The 15317-nt window shown below is 44.4% G+C and overlaps 1 protein-coding gene across 1 annotated transcript in view; it reads right to left on the bottom strand.

Moving 5' to 3' along the window:
• Positions 1-15317, bottom strand: part of LOC124596169 (tyrosine kinase receptor Cad96Ca) — a 500081-nt gene that overhangs the window by 146742 nt on the left and 338022 nt on the right. The window contains exon 3 of the mRNA XM_047135210.1: positions 8889-9279. Within this exon, the coding sequence (XP_046991166.1) occupies positions 8889-9279 (391 nt within the window). The remainder of the gene's footprint in view (positions 1-8888; positions 9280-15317) is intronic.

Here is a 15317-nt window from a genome sequence, read left to right as displayed (position 1 = left end):
CGTTGTGAGCATTTTTTTTTTTTTTTTTTTTTTTGTTCGCATTCGGGTCGCTTCAACCCATTTCGATTTGTTCTTGGAACTATTAATTTCGTCCCACCGAGGATTTGATAGTAGAAGTCTTAACGATCAGATCGCAATCACTGCTCTGCCTTCCGCGCTTTAAGTGGCACTAATGTGTGGATTAAATTACTGTTTAAAAATAAATAAAAAACGAGAGAAGACGAAGAGGAAAAAGAAGAAGAAAAAGACCCATACTGTGAGAATTGTGTATTTTCTGAGTGAGTTTTCCAAGATTTTTTGGTCTTTACGAAATGTTGCTGGTAGTTTATTCCTTTGCTACTCAGCTTTCTAAATACGACTGTATACTGAAGGGGGTTGTTTGTGGCTGCACGAGATGTATTTCATCACGCTGGAGCCCGAAATTATTCTCACCAACAGTCTGTCACATTAACTGCTTTTAAACGGCTGTGTGTATTTACTGGGCTCTTTTAAGGTATTTGAAACATTCTAATGTGTTGCTTTGTAGTTTAATCAGCTGTTATGCCAACAGTCACGATTGTAAGTTCCATGAGGAATTAATTATTATTCTTTTCACTAGAGCATTTCCAGGTATGTTTAAGGTTGCCAAGAGTACTGGGCTAGTCCTTTGTGTAAATTAATCATCATTTGTATGATCTTGTTACTTGCCGCATGTTGTGCCAATGTTTTATGGGAGGGAATTAACTCGTGTTAAACACCCGCATTTCACTTAGTACGTTTTGTCCTGTTTAGTTTTGAACAGGTTACTGTAGCTTCCTGGTGTTTCCAGATAATTGTTACACCGTGTTGTGAGAGAGAGCGTGGCGCTAAACCCGTAATTGCGGGTTTCCGCAGTGATTTATCACAGTAGCTGTCTTGTAAAATCTCTTAGCGCACTTAATTTGGTCAGTGAAATAATTGCCGCTTTCCGTGCACTTTCGGGGGCGGTTCCGCAAGTGGCCACATGTGTGGCTCTATAATACATTTGGATGCGCACCAGCTTAATTGTTTCTTCTGACCTGAAATTTAAGGAAAGTTTCCAGACTTCTGGCGTTGTCCGCTCTTTAGTCACTTAAAGTTAACTGGATTTTGCGACAGGAGCCGCAATGTCAATAAACGTTCATCGGTGTGAAGTGTTTGTGCCCGCATCTCGTGGTCGTGTGGTAGCGTTCTCGCTTCCCACGCCCGGGTTCGATTCCCGGCGGGGTCAGGGATTTTCTCTGCCTCGTGATGGCTGGGTGTTGTGTGCTGTCCTTAGGTTAGTTAGGTTTAAGTAGTTCTAAGTTCTAGAGGACTTATGACCATAGATGTTAAGTCCCATAGTGCTCAGAGCCATTTGAACCATTTTGAAGTGTTTGTGTCAGTGTATGTGTCGGGTGCCAGTTTGTGAGGCTTCCCGATTATGCTAGAGACGTCGGGGCATGGTATCAGCCACTGCGTGGCTTGTTCATAAGCAGAGCTTCTGATATATATATATATATGTGTGTGTGTGTGTGTGTGCTTTACCTCCCATTAAGACAGCTCTTTACTAGTAATATTCTCTGATCTTTAATACTTCTATTAATTAAGTAATGATGTATGTATGTGAACAATTTGTTCTATAACCACAATTAATGATTTCTAGTAACTTCACTTACAGCAAGCACTGAAATTATTTGTCCAGACAAGTATTGCCCTCTTCAAATAATGTGTCAGATCAAGGAATAATATTCTTGCAATTTATCGTAAAGTAAGCATTTGTGTGACTTTTTAATATTCGATCCCAAACAGGGTTAATGTCTATTATTACTGTTTCAAAGGAAAGATCAATGTTCAGCTCTAAGCAGCCAGAATACAACCCTTAATAAATGCAGTTAAAAACTAGTTGGGTCACGAAAGATGTTCAATGTCCTGTTTCGCAATCCTTCCGATCCCAAGACAACCAGGCACAGAAGTCATGCACCATCTTGGGTAACAGATGAAATATTTCATCTGATCGCCGAAAGAAGAAGTAAATAAATGTTCAGCGAAAGCCAGGAATACAACAACATAAATCCCATAAAGAGATGATCCCCTGGAGAGCTACCTCAGCATGTAGGAAAGTCAAAACAGCATTTGGTAAAATTATAGGCGTGGTCGGTAAATTAAGGGTGTGACGAGAATTACACTGTTAAAGCAGGAGAAAGAGCGGTTGGATGGAAACGGTACGTTGAAGACCCCTACGAGGGAGAGCATTTGTCTGACGGCGTACTAGAAAAAAATGGCTCTGAGCACTATGGGACTTAGCATATGAGGTAATCAGTCCCCTAGACTTACAAGCCTAATTAACCTAAGGACATCACACACATCCATGCCCGAGGCAGGATTCGAACCTGCGACCGTAGAAGCAGCGCGGTTCCGGACTGAAGCGCCTAGGACCGCTCGGTCACAGCGGCCGGCTACTAGAAAAAGAAGCAGGAGTCGGTACAGAAGAGATAGCGGATCTAATCTTAGAATCGGAATTTAAAAGCGCTTTGGATGATTTTGAAACAAGGCAGTCTATCAAAATTTCTAAAATCATGGGAGGAAGTGTTAACTAAACGACTATTCAGGTTCGCGTGTAGAGTCTGAGAGTGCCGACGCACGATCAGACTTGCGGAAAGATACTATCCACACAGTTCCGAAGACAGCGAGTCGAGATAAGTGTGTGAACTATCGCACAATAAGATTAACAGCTCAAGCATCCAAGATAGTGACAAGAATAACGTACAGAAGAATAGTAAAAGTTGGGGACGCCTTAGATGACGATCAGTTTTGTTTTTGGAAAGGTAAAGGCACAAGATAGGCAGCACGAACGCTGCGCTTGATAATGGAAGCAAGACTGATGAAAAGTCAAGACACGTTCATAGGATCTGTCTACCTGGAAAAAGTGTTCGGCAGCGTAAAATGGTGCGAGATGTTCGAAATGCTAAGGAAAACGGAGTAAGCTACAGGGAAAGATAATAAATATACAACAAGTGTAAGAATCAAGTGGCAATAATAAGATCAGAGGACGAAGAACGACGTGCTCGGATTAAAAAGCAGATTAGATGCAATCTTTCAGGCCTACTATTCAACCCACACGTGAAAAAAGTAACAGTATGATCCAGATTCAGGGTGAAAGGATATCAATGGTAAGATTTGCTGATGACATTCTTATCCTAAGTGAAGGGAAAGAAGAATTACATCCGCTGAATGGAATGAGCACTCTAATGACTACAGAATATGGACTGAGAGCAAACCGAAGAAAGACGATAGTAATGAGGAGTGGAGTGGTAGGAATGTGAATAGCAACACTTGACACAAAACCTAGTGTTCACACAGTAGACGAAGTTAAGGGACTCTGCTACCTTGGAAGCAAAACAAACCATGGTGCGCGAAGCAAAGCGAGCATAAAAAAGAGACAAGCACAGAAAAAGAGAACACGCCTGGCCAAGAGAAACCTGCTAACGTCAAACATACGCCTTAATTTAAGGATGAAATTTCCGAGAATACGTTTACAGCACAGCATTGTACAACAGTAATTCGTGAACTATAGGTAAGCTGCAGCGAAGCGTTCGAGATCTAGTGCTGTAGAAGAATACTGAAAATTTTCTGGACTGATAAGGTAAGGAATGGAGAGATTCTCCTCAGAATCAGTGAAGAAACGGACATATGGGAAACACTGACAAGAAGAAAGAACAGGGCGATAGAACATGTTTTAGGACATCATGGAATACGTTCTGGAGCTGGAGAGGGAGACAGAAAGTGAAATATATCCAACAAATAATTGATGATCTAGGATTAAGATGAAGAATTTGGCATAAGAGAAGAGTTCGCTACAAGCCGCATCAAATCAGTCAGAAGAATGATGACCCATATGAAAAATATTACCTGACCTAATTATAAGAAGTCGGTAAGGAACATAGAGTTTTGGTGGATCTTCAGAGTACTGATGCCTTCAAACGGCATACTTTCATAGAACACGAGTTTAATATAAAAATTTTTGGACCACCAATACGAAGTTTTCTGTAACTTCATGGCACATTTTTAAGATACTGAGTGTGCTTGTGCTTCGAAAAGGCGTAGATTCCTAAGTTTTAAGATACAATAAATAACTGATGACGGTCGAAGTAGAGAGGATATAAAATGTAGACTGGCAATGGCAAGGAAAGCGTTTCTGAAGAAGAGAAATTTGTTAACATCGAGTATAGATTTAAGTGTGAGGAAGTCGTTTCTGAAAGTATTTGTATGGAGTGTAGCCATGTATGGAAGTGAAACACGGACGATAAATAGTTTGGACAAGAAGATAATTGAAGCTTTCGAAATGTGGTGCTACAGAAGAATGCAGAAGATTAGATGGGTAGATCACATAACTAATGAGGAGGTATCGAATAGAATTGGGGAGAAGAGTTTGTGGCACAACTTGACAAGAAGAAGGGACCGGTTGGTAGGACATGTTTTGAGGCATCAAGGGATCACAAATTTAGCATTGGAGGGCAGCGTGGAGGGTAAAAATCGTAGAGGGAGACCAAGAGCTGAATACACTAAGCAGATTCAGAAGGATGTAGGTTGTAGTAAGTACTGGGAGATGAAGAAGCTTGCACAGGATAGAGTAGCATGGAGAGCTGCATCAAACCTGTCTCGGGACTGAAGACCACAACAACAACAACATTATACCCTTCAAATATGAAATCCAGTATGGCGTCTTCCAATATTGTAATGGAAAGAGAGATGGTCTGCATGTTATGTACGTGGAGATCTTCCATCGCATTTGTCTACTATCAAAAGTGTGTTCAGTATAACTGGCATGCTTAATATTCCTCTACACAATGGGAGACACTAAAACGTTATTTTTCTAGGCTATGACATTACAAATTCGGCACGCGCAAAGTTGTCAGTCGAATGCACGATCCATGTGAAGACGGCGATACATGTGAAGATTAGCGACTGGAATAGCAAATGTGGGGACTGACACTGGTAGAGAAAATAACCCTCCGTCACACACCCTAACGTATCTCGCGGTTTATGTAGGGTGTAACTAAATTTAGAGACGCTGAGGACCTGTACTTGGGACCAAATCGGTTAATTTTAACTCATGTGCCGGAACGTGCCGTTTTGCCGCTACACGTGAAATAGTACAACACTTGTTGAAATCTCTCGCAGTTTCGGTGCCACTGACTAGAGTGTTAGGTACGTCGTTCACTGAACGCCTGATGTTTCACGCCAACTACATGTCTGTTTACATGCAGTTCATTGAGTTTGTGATCTGCCCAGAGAGGTCTGTACCTGCTGTTGTGCTTGTGGCCTTAGCTCTCACTGCACATCTGAGTCCAAGCGGTACGTATATTTCATTTTTATTGTGTTACTGCTGAACATGGTCAACTACACGTTTGCGGAATACTCCGACATGTTGTTAATGTACAGCGAAGTTCGGTGGAATGGGTGCACACCTTTATAAAAATGTGCCACTGCATGCGCGCCGAAACTTGTGGTTCCAGCACGATGGCACACAATCTCATTTTTCACTTGAAGGCCAAGATCATCTGGCCCAAGGATTTTGGCGATAGTGGATAGACCGCGGTGGCTGGTTGCTTGGCCTGCACTTTCTCCCGACCTGAATCCCTAGATTACTACTTGTGGGGACACACGTAACCCTTGATTTCGAAGACCCCTGCGGCATCCGAAAAAGACCTACTGGTGCGGCTTATGGCTGCAACGGATGCCGGAGGACCAGGGACTGATGATCGTGTGTACCGGAACATGGCACAGAGGTACCGCATCTGTTGGCGGTTATCACGTCGAGCCCTGCTTTTAACAACGAGCAGTAGGAATCAGAGAGCAACGTGTGATATTTTGCTTTCAGCGGGAAAACGGTACCTTTTCGGACACGAGTTTCTAATCTAAACTTAACCATCTTGGTCCTATTACAATTCCTCATAGTCCGTCTACACACTAATGAACCAAATCATTATGACCACTGCCCACCGCGACTTTGGACGCTACCCGGTGGCGATGCAGGCACGTGACACGATAACAAAAGTATGTAAGCGGGGCAGCACGGACAGCGATCACCGTAGTGAAAGTATGGGCTGCAAATGCGGAAATCCACAGAGGAAAGCGACTTTGACCAAGGGCAGGTTATTATTGCGCAGAACCTGTGAACGAGTATCTCGAAAACGGCGAAGCTGGTCGAATGTTCACGTGCTACTGCCCTGAGCATTTCCAGAAAGAGGTAGAAGGACGGTGAAACTACCACTAGGCGCTGAATGGTTGGATGTCAGCGACTCTTCACAGAACGTGGTGTTCGGAGGCTTGTCTGCTCTTTAAAGTAGAATGGATGGTGATCTGTAGCATGTCTGCTGAAAGAGCACAATGCTGGTAGACGCACAAGTGCTTAGGAGCACACCGCTCATCATACACTACTGGCCATTAAAGTTGCTACACCAAGAAAAAATGCAGATGATAAACGGGTTTTCATTGGACAAATATATTATACTAGAGCTGACTTGTGAGTACATTTTCACGCAATCTGGGTGCATAGATCCTGAGAAATCAGTACCCAGAACAACAACCTCTGGCCGTAATAACGGCCTTGATACGCCTGGGCATTGAGTTCAAAATGGTTCAAATAGCTCTGAGCACTATGCGACTTAACTTCTGAGGTCATCAGTCGCCTAGAACTTGGAACTAATTAAACCTAACTAACCTAAGGACATCACACACATCCATTCCCGAGGCAGGATTTGAACCTGCGACCGTAGCGGTCGCTCGGTTCCAGATTGTAGCGCCTAGAACCTCGCGGCCACTTCGGCCGGCAGGGCATTCAGTCAAACAGAGCTTGGATGGCGTGAACAGGTACAGCTGCCCATGCAGCTTCAACACGATGTCATAGTTCATCAAGAGTAGTGACTGGCGTATTGTGACGAGCCAGTTGCTCGGCCACCATTGACCAGACGTTTCCAATTGGTGAGAGATCTGGAGAACATGCTGGCCACGGCAGCAGTCGAACATTTTCTGTATCCACGAACGCTCGTACAGGGCCAGCAACATAGGTCGTGCATTATCCTGCTGAAATGTAGGGTTTCGCAGGGATCGAATGAAGGGTAGAGCCACGGGACGTAACACATCTGAAATGTAACGTCCACTGTTCAAAGTGCCATCAATGCGAACAAAAGGTGACCGAGACGTCTAACCAATGGCATCCTATACCATCACGCCGGGTGATACGCCATTATGGCGATGACGAATACACGCTTCCAATGAGCGTTCACCGCGATGTCGCCAAACACGGATGCGACTATCATGATGCTGTAAACAGAACCTAGATTCATCCGAAAAAATGACGTTTTGCCAGTCGTGCACCCAGGTTCGTCGTTGAGTACACCATCGCAGGTGATCCTGTCTGTGATGCAGCGTTAAGGGTAACCACAGCCATGGTCTCCGAGCTGATAGTCCATGCTGCTGCAAATGTCGTCGAACTGTTCGTGCAGATGGTTGTTGTCTTGCAAACGTCCCCATCTGTTGACTCGGGGATCGAGACGTGGGTGCACGATCCGTTACAGCCATGCGGAAAAGATAACTGTCATCTCGACTGCTAGAGATACAAGGCCGTTGGGATCCAGCACGGCGTTCCGTATTACCCTCCTGAACCCTCCGATTCCATATTCTGTTAACAGTCATTGGAACACGACCAACGCGAGCACCAATGTTGCGGTACGATGGACCGCAATCTCGATAGGCTACAATCCCACCCTTATCAAAGTCAGAAACGTGATGGTACGCATTTCTCCTCCTTACACAAGGCATCACAACAAAGTTTCACCAGGCAGCGCCGGTCAACTGCTGTTTGTGTATGAGAAATCGGTTGGAAACTTTCATCATGTCAGCACGATGTAGGTGTCGCCACCGGCGCCAGCCTTGTGTGAATGCTGTGAAAAGCTAATCATTTGCATATCACAGCATCTTCTTCCTGTCGGTTAAATTTCGCGTCTGTAGCACGTCATCTTCGTGGTGTAGCAATTTTAATGGCCATTAGTGTACATTGTTGAAAATGGAACTCCACAGAAGACCATGCCTAGGTGTTCACATGTTGACAAAACGGCATCGTGTGTTACGATCGCATTGGGTACGGGACTATCGGGACTTGATCGTCGATCAATGGCAAGGTGTTGGCTCTTCGGGTGGATCACATTTTTGCTTCACTAGGTCGATGGCCGTCTCCAAAAATGTCGTTATAGAGGTAAACAGTGCAGGATTATGCTATGGAAGAGATTCTTCTGCCTTTGCTTCCGAACGGTGACAGTAATAGAAGACACGCTGACAGCTGCGAACCACCTGCATCCCTTCATGTTTGATGTTTCCCCTTGGGCCATGTCATCCTTCAGCAGAAAATTTGTCCGTTTGTCGCAAGTAGAACCACGCTATAGTAGTTTCAGTAGATTTATAGTGAGCTAACGTTGATGTCTCAGAGATCAAATTCGTCTGATGTAAATCCTATGGAATCCATATGGGTCACTATCGGCCACCATCATCACGTACGCAAATCAGCTGCCCGTTATTTATGCGAAGTACATTACCTGTGCGTAGACATCTAATGCGACTTACCTCCACAAGCCTATCAACAATCTTTTGGATTGCTGAAAGCAGGATCAGTGAGACATTTCGATCCAAAGACAGACCGACAAGCTATTAAGCAGCTGGTCATAATATTTTGGCTCATTAGAGTAGGCACACAGTGTAGATGTAAAGATGTTGTGTATATTAATGAGAACTATTGCTGGGTTCCCAGCGGGAGGTATCTGCGTTTGCTAACCTATATCATGCCACCATCTCGGCCTTTAGTTCGACACAGATTACACATAAACAGCAAGGGCAGGTGTGTGCTGTGGTACCTGGATTGAGATCTGGTGGCAGCGGTGACGGTGGCGAAGGCGATGGCGCCGGAGGCGACGGCGTCGATGTCGTCGTCGACGTCGACGTGTTGGTGGTCCTGTAGTTGGGCGTAGCGGTGGGCGGCCTGCGGCTGAAGGCGAGCCCCATCCCCACCCCTGCCCCTGCCCCCGTGCCGGGTCCAGGGCCCGGCGCAGATCCCGGGCGCGGCAGCAGCGTGGGCGGCGCCGGCAGGTAGTGTGGCTGCAGCAGCCCGGGGGGGTAGCGGGGGAGGTCGCTGGCGCCGCCGGCCGACGACGTGTCGTTCAGGACGCGAACCCGCACCTCCGTCTTGAGGCTGATCGGGCTCGAAGGGTCGTCCACCTTCACGTACAGGTACAGCGGTTTCCCCACCTGCCGGCACAGCACCACATGTAAGCTACTCCACATGGGCGCAAACAGTGTCTTTATTTTTTAATACTAAGGCTTCGAACTTTTTTAAAAAATTGTGCATATACTAGTACAATTGAGAAACCTGTTTTGCGCCAGTAGGATTACTCGTGTAGTTGTGCAAAACAGTCGACTTTAGGGTGACTCGAAACCTGATAAGTCAGTTTATCCATAAATCGAAATACACTACCTAACGACATAAGGGGAATTATGTAACCTGAAGGTGGGGGGGGGGGGGGGAGGAGGAACATAACTGATGATATGAGCTGCATCGGTACATTATGCGGGATCGGCAGCAACGACTGAAAATGTGAGCCAGATCGGGACTCGAACCTGGGATCTCCTTAGTAGGCTGTTGCGTTAACCACAGAGCCATCCTGACACTGTTTATCGAAAAAGCAGGGATCATGTCTGAGTGCCCCCCCCCCCCCCCCCCCCTTGAGCCACATTTTCACCTAGCACCACCTATCGGCCTCTTGTCTTCTGGGCAAGTCATAAAGAAGAGGCATCATGCATTCATATGAAAAAAATGGAAAGAGAAAATTAAGTGAAACTTCATGGGTTCAGCGGGAATGTGAAGTTATTTCGGAGATTACAAAATCGAGTCAAATTTAGAAACTTGGGACTAAGAGCTTCCTTATCAGTAGGATGAGCGCTCCCACTGGCTTAGATGCTTACAGTGACACGCTTAGGAACATTTTCGTAAAAGCATTGTACCACCTCCTGAGGAAAGATGGCTTACCTCTGTTGTAACTGGTATTTGATAACGTGGTTACTGGCACAGGGAGCTCCGACATGCTCCAACCCATGTTCTGTCGGAGACATATCTATTCATCTTGCTGGGCCAGCAGTACTTCAGCATCACGCAAACAGGTCACAGACACATGTGCCACATGTGGACGAATAAACTTGCGTTTGATTTCAAACACGTACCCGACTCATACGATTATAGTTGGTGGTGGCTTTAATGTACCCTCGAAATGTTGGCGAAAATACATGTTTACTTCCGCAGGTACGCCTAAAACATGATCCGAAATTGTGCTAAGCGCATTTTCTGAAAATTATTTCGAGCAGTTTGTTCATGAGCCCATACCAATAGCAAACGGCTGTGAAAATACTCTTGACCTCTTAGCAACAAGTAATCCTGAGTTAATAACCAGCATAAAAACAGATACAGGGATTAGTGATCAGAGGGTTGTCGTAGTGAGACTGAATATTGTAGACCAAAATCCTCCAAAAAATAAACGAAAAATATGCCTGTTGAAAAAAGCAGATAACAATTCACTTGACGCCTTCCTCAGAGACAATCTCCATTCGTTCGCAATTAATAATATAAGTGGAGACCAGCTGTGGCTTGAATTCAGAGGAATAGTATCCGCAGCAATTGAGAGATTTATACCAAATAAATTAACAAACAACGAAGCTGATCCTCCTTGGTACATAAAACAGGTCAGAACACTGTTGCAGAAACAACGAAACAAACATGCCAAATTTAAACAGACGCAAAATCCCCAAGATTGACGATCTTTTACAGAAGCTGGAAATTAAGCGTGGACTTCAATGCTCTACAACGAAACTTTTTCTCGAAATCGTGAAGAAAATCGAAAGAGATTCTGATCGTATGTGAAGTATGCTTCCGGCAAGACACAATCAATGCCCTCTCTGCGCGATAGCAATGGAGATACCACCCAAGACAGTGCTGCCAAAGCAGAGTTACTGAACACAGTCTTCCGAAATGCCTTCACAAATGAAGACGAAATAAATATTCCAGAATTCGATTCAAGAACATCTGCAAACATGAGTAACGTAGAAGTAGATATCCTCGGAGTAGTGAAGCAGCTTAAATCACTTTGTAAAAGCAAGTCTTCTGTTCCAGACTGTATACGTATTAGGTTCCTGATGCAATAGCTCCATCGTTAACCATCATATACAACCGTTCGCTCGACGAAAGATCCGTACCCAAAGACTCGAAAGTTGCACAGATCACACCAATATTCAAGAAAGGTAGTAGGAGTAATTCATTAAATTACAGGCCCATATCATTAACGTCGATGTGCAGCAGGATTATGGAACATATATTATGTTCGAACATGATCGATTACCTCGAAGAGAACAGTCTATTGACAAACAGTCAACTCGGATTTAGAAAATATCGTTATTGTAAAACGCAACTAGCTCTTTACTCGCATGAAGTGCTGAGTGGTACTGATAAGGGATTTCAGATCGATTCAGTATTTCTGGCTTTCCGGAAGGCTCTTGACACTGTACCACACCAAGCAGCTTGTAGTGAAATTGCGTGCTTATGGAGAATCGTCTCACTTATGTGACTGGATTCGTGATTTCCTGTCAGAGAGGTCACAGTTAGTAATTGACGGAAAGTCATTGAGTGAAACAGAAGTGATTTCTGCGTCCCCCAAGGTAGTGGCCGTTTGCTGTTCTCTATAAACAATTTGGGAGACAATCTGAGTAGCCGTCTTAAGTTGTCTGCAGATGACGCTGTCATTTATTGATTAATAAAGTCAACAGAAGATCAAAACAAATAGCAAAACGATCTAGAAAAGGTATCTGTATGGTGCGAAAATTGGTAGTTAACCCTAAATAATGAATAGTGTGGGGTCATCCACATTAGTGCTGGAAGGAGTCCGTTAAACTACCGTTACACGATAAATCAGTCTAATCTGAAGACCGCAAATTCAACTAATCACCTAGGAATCACAGTTACGAACAACTTAAATTGGAAGGAACACACAGAAAATGTTATGGGGAAGGCTAACCAAAGACTGCGTTTTATTGGCGGGAAACTTAGAAAATGTAACAGATCTACTAAGGAGACTGCCAACACTACACTTTTCCGTCCTCTTTTAGAAGACTGCTGCGCAGTGTGGGATCCTTGCCAGATAGGATTGACGGAGCACAACGAAAAAGTTCAAGAAAGGACATCACGTTTTATACTATCGCAAACTATGGCATACAGTATCACTGAAATGATACAGGATTTGGAGTGGACATAATTAAAACAAAGGCGTTTTTCGTTGTGGCGAATCTTCTCAAGAAATTCCAATCACCAACTTTCTCCTCCAAATGCAAAAATATTTTGTTGACACCGACCTACATAAGGAGAAACGACCACCATGGTAAAATAAGGGAAATCAGACCTCGTACGTAAAGATACAGCTGTTCGTTCTTTCCGCGCACTATACGAGATTGGAATAATAGAGAATTGTGAAGGTGGCTCGATGAACCTCAGCCAGGCACTTCAATGTGATTTGCAGAGTATGCAAGTAGAATAATGACAGCTTAAAAAATGGCGCCACTGTGTCATGAGAAGTAACAAATGAGCATGCAGGATGTCTGCGATGTACAACCATTTCCCCAGTCACTTCCAGCCGTGACCTGAAGTCATTCCTGACGGCTGCCAACACCATGATGCCACGAGTGCCACTGCCGTGGCTGTCCAAAACATTAGAATAATGGAAACCCACCTCAGGGCGCCGCCCTGATTACCCAGGGTAGTGCACAGCTGTGATGCACCACTGAACACAATGTAACGCCATTTAATACCAGTCCATTGTTCCTGGTCACGGCACCACGCCAAAAGCAGCCCTTTTTGTTCTGGTACGTTGGCAACATACGAATCGTATGGTTATTTCGTAGACCAGCTGCTCCTAGACTCCGACCAGTGGTGCAGGATGACACGGGGTGTGTTACTTGTTCTCCAGTGGTATGAGCAGATGTGAAGGGGAGTAAATTAACAAAAAGATTTCGGGCTGAGATAATGATTTAATGATTCTATTTCAAGGTTACTTCCGGTGTCGCGCTATGCCTGTGGCAGTTGGGCGAGCTATATTCAAGGTCACCTCGGAAAACCCCCATCCTGGCCAATATATGACATATCTGTATATGGTACATTCAAGGTCATGGTGCACCCTGATACCGACCATTTGGTCGGCACACACTTGCGTCACTCAAGGTCGGGATGTACCCCGATACCCCGCCTACGCATCTTGGACAACTGCATGGCACTAAATTGTTGGGAAAATGAAGGTTATCCCTTCCCCGGTGGACCAGTAAGACTCTAGCTCTCCCCTTCCACTTTTGTTACTACAACACATGGGCGGAATATCACGTTACATCCTGACTAAACTGCATCACACACAAGTTCCTGCTGACCACGTGATCAGTATCGGATAAAGCATGACCTAGTATGTACCACATACAATTGCGTCAGGTGCATGTCCAGGACAGGCGTTCCCCAGAGTAACCTTGAATATAAATTTCCCAGTTGCCTTAGGTGTGACGTGACACCACAAGCGTTATCTCAGCTGGAATTCGTATTAGTTATCTATCAAAGGATTGCAATGTGCTTGGTACATCATACAGCAATCCTCGATGGCATTGGTCAGATCTGGTAAACTGGAACTTTGACGACGGGGATATCTGCCCTCACGTTCCCATGCAGTCCAAAATCCTACTGTCACATCCGAATGCTCCACAAATCTAGATATTGCACTTTTCGGCAAGCCGGCTACAACGAGATCCACAATTGAGTCTTTTTGAAACTCTGGCAGTTGCTGATAACGCTCTCTCAAACTAGTACATGGCACATCCGTGTCCTTAATACTAGTCACTTAACAACTGACGCCGTTCACACCCCCTTACATACCCGACCAGGCCTGGTAGGACAAACGCTAATGCACACTTATGCCCTTGTTACCTGTCACAGAGAATTGCAACTCTCATCATTTATACCCTCCCCAATGGTATTTGTTTGTCCATGTCTTCTGGGTGCTTCACTTTATCAGGTTTTGTAGTCGTACGGTCGCTTTAAAAAACCTCGATAAGTAGAGGAAATCATATGTCTTTTGGTACACTCGATAAATTTAAGCGAAAGTCATGAGAGACCTCCCGCAAACACTCCGTAATTCCAAGTTATCAGCTGTGTGACCCTCGGCATTTCCGTAGTAACATTGCATCGTACGTCTTAGTACGGTAGCCACTATTATTATGTATGTATTATTTTCGATCACAAGCAGGCAACTAAGCCAAGCTTGCTCAGATCTCATGCTCAAGCCCCCGTGACGAGTTATGTTAAATACCATCTCTCCGATCGCTTCTCATGTGTATTCAAGTAGTAACGCAACAGAAAAAGAGGAATATTACGACTGAATATAAATCATTAACTTTAAAAGATAAAATGAGAGAGCATGATAAAATCATAATCGTTGCTTCCACCCAAAGTGTTGTGTCAGAATGTTGCAGTTAGGTCGACATTTTACAACGTTTAGAAATCTCGCAATAAAATTCGTATTTTGTGCTAAAAAAAGAAGAATTAGCTGGAAAACAAAACGGATAACTGGACCAAAAATCACAACCAATGATGACACTCTCTACACTTGATACAAAAAACAACTCTGTTCAGAATTCCGTTAAATGGAGCGAACTGCAGACTGTAACGGAAAGATTTGCAGATAAATTAGGAAAACAAGTTTCAAGGCTGGTAGCGAATGGCTGTTCAGATTCCGTAATCGGTAAAATACCTCTAACAGAAAAGTGTTTTGGGAAAGTTTCAGTGCACATTTTTCCAAGTGTTGAACCATTTCGTAAGGAATTAAAGCTGATTCTAGACCAAGGAAATTTGTTTTTGGCATAGATCTGCAAAGCGTATGAAGCTGATTCATTTTGGAATCCCATTCCCAAGTCCGCAGCTCGTGGTCGTGCGGTAGCGTTTTCGCTTCCCATGCCCGGGTTCCCGGGTTCGATTCCCGGCGGGATCAGGGATTTTCTCTGCCTCGTGATGACTGGGTGTTGTGTGATGTCCTTAGGTTAGTTTGGTTAGTTTAAGTAGTTCTAAGTTCTGGGGGACTGATGACGATAGATGTCAAGTCCCATAGTGCTCAGAGCCATTTGAACCAGCCCATTCCCAATTGTACACAGGCCAGCGGTGAAGGCAGTTCATCTAGTTCTTTTTCGACTACTACATCAATTTATATCATATCCACAAT

Source organism: Schistocerca americana, chromosome 1 (assembly GCF_021461395.2).
Source record: "Schistocerca americana isolate TAMUIC-IGC-003095 chromosome 1, iqSchAmer2.1, whole genome shotgun sequence".
NCBI lineage: Eukaryota > Metazoa > Arthropoda > Insecta > Orthoptera > Acrididae > Schistocerca > Schistocerca americana.
The sequence above is the reverse complement of the archived record's forward strand: the minus strand, read 5'-3'. Positions and strand labels throughout refer to the sequence as shown.